At 42.9% G+C, this 1,132-nt stretch overlaps 1 protein-coding gene across 1 annotated transcript in view; it reads left to right on the forward strand.

Moving 5' to 3' along the window:
* The window catches only part of T265_13106 (hypothetical protein), a gene marked incomplete at both ends in the record, with an annotated part of 8,220 nt that overhangs the window by 5,759 nt on the left and 1,329 nt on the right, over positions 1–1,132 (forward strand). The window contains one exon of the mRNA XM_009167217.1: positions 804–985. Within this exon, the coding sequence (XP_009165481.1) occupies positions 804–985 (182 nt within the window). The remainder of the gene's footprint in view (positions 1–803; positions 986–1,132) is intronic.

Genomic DNA, 1,132 nt, shown 5'->3' on the forward strand with positions numbered 1-1,132 from the left:
TCGATTGAAAAATGGAATTCTGTTGCGGAATTCGCGGGACCACTTGGAACATTTGCTTTTATTTGACCGATGAATGATTGGAGGCGCTAAATCTCCAGGAAGACTCGTTCGGGAGAAGAGGTGTGTCCAGATTTTGTAAATAAGATGCAGATTGGAGTTTTGCTTCCTGGTTCAATGGTCTGTAACCGGTCAGTTGGCATTTCCGAATAAATAACTCCGCAGCGAAGGCCTTCTTCCTTTCACCGGTAGAGCGGTGGTGTCTGGGTCCCTTTTGGTGATCGGTATGGTGGCGGGTCCATGTTCTGTGCAAGGATTCCATTTTAGTTCTCCTTACGTACAAATGGGTCCTTATGAAAATTCCGGTCCTTCCTTAAGCGAGAAAATTTCGGACTTTGTTAGGGTCAGTTGATCTCTCTTGAGATTGACAAACTTATTCATGGATAGTGGCAGTACAGGAATTGGAGGAAGAATGCGAGCAGCATCATTTGCTTATTCGGTTCCTGTAACAGGACGGAGCCGTACAAAACAAAGAAGTTTAGCAGATCTCCGACAGGGCTACCGAACTTTTTAGTAGGGAAGCATCGTCACATAAGTTGTCTTGGTTGTTGTGAGCAAGAGAATGGTGGTGTTATAATATGCGGTCCGGCGCCAAGAACTGACAAGTGATAAAAAGTGCCGAAATACGTTTGATATGTAGTCATACTAAGTCAAAACTGAAAACATGTCCTGGTGTTTGTTGTATAAGCCTGAAGACTAATTATCACACTAGTGGTTTAATTGTAGGTGGTAGCCGTTCCAATCAGGCCAATGCAAAGCAATATCATTTTCTTGTTTCAGTTCATCTGCGAAGTTTGACAGTGGATGTGGTTGGCCCTCATTTTATGAGGCGGCTGGTGCCAAGGGACGGGATGAAACGGGGAGCAACATCGCACGAATGGATGATGATTCTCTTGGAATGAACCGTATCGAAGTGCTGTGCAAAGAAGTAAGCGGTTACTATTAATGGGTACTAACGTTAAATGGTCAGCGCGACATATCTAGCGATATATATATATATATATATATATATATATAAAGTTCTAGCCTCAGCAGCCCTCTCTCCCTAAAATCCTCGGTTTTGTTTTTTTTTTTT

The sequence above is a fragment of the Opisthorchis viverrini genome (genome assembly GCF_000715545.1).
Source record: "Opisthorchis viverrini unplaced genomic scaffold opera_v5_37, whole genome shotgun sequence".
Classification (NCBI taxonomy): Eukaryota; Metazoa; Platyhelminthes; class Trematoda; order Opisthorchiida; family Opisthorchiidae; genus Opisthorchis; species Opisthorchis viverrini.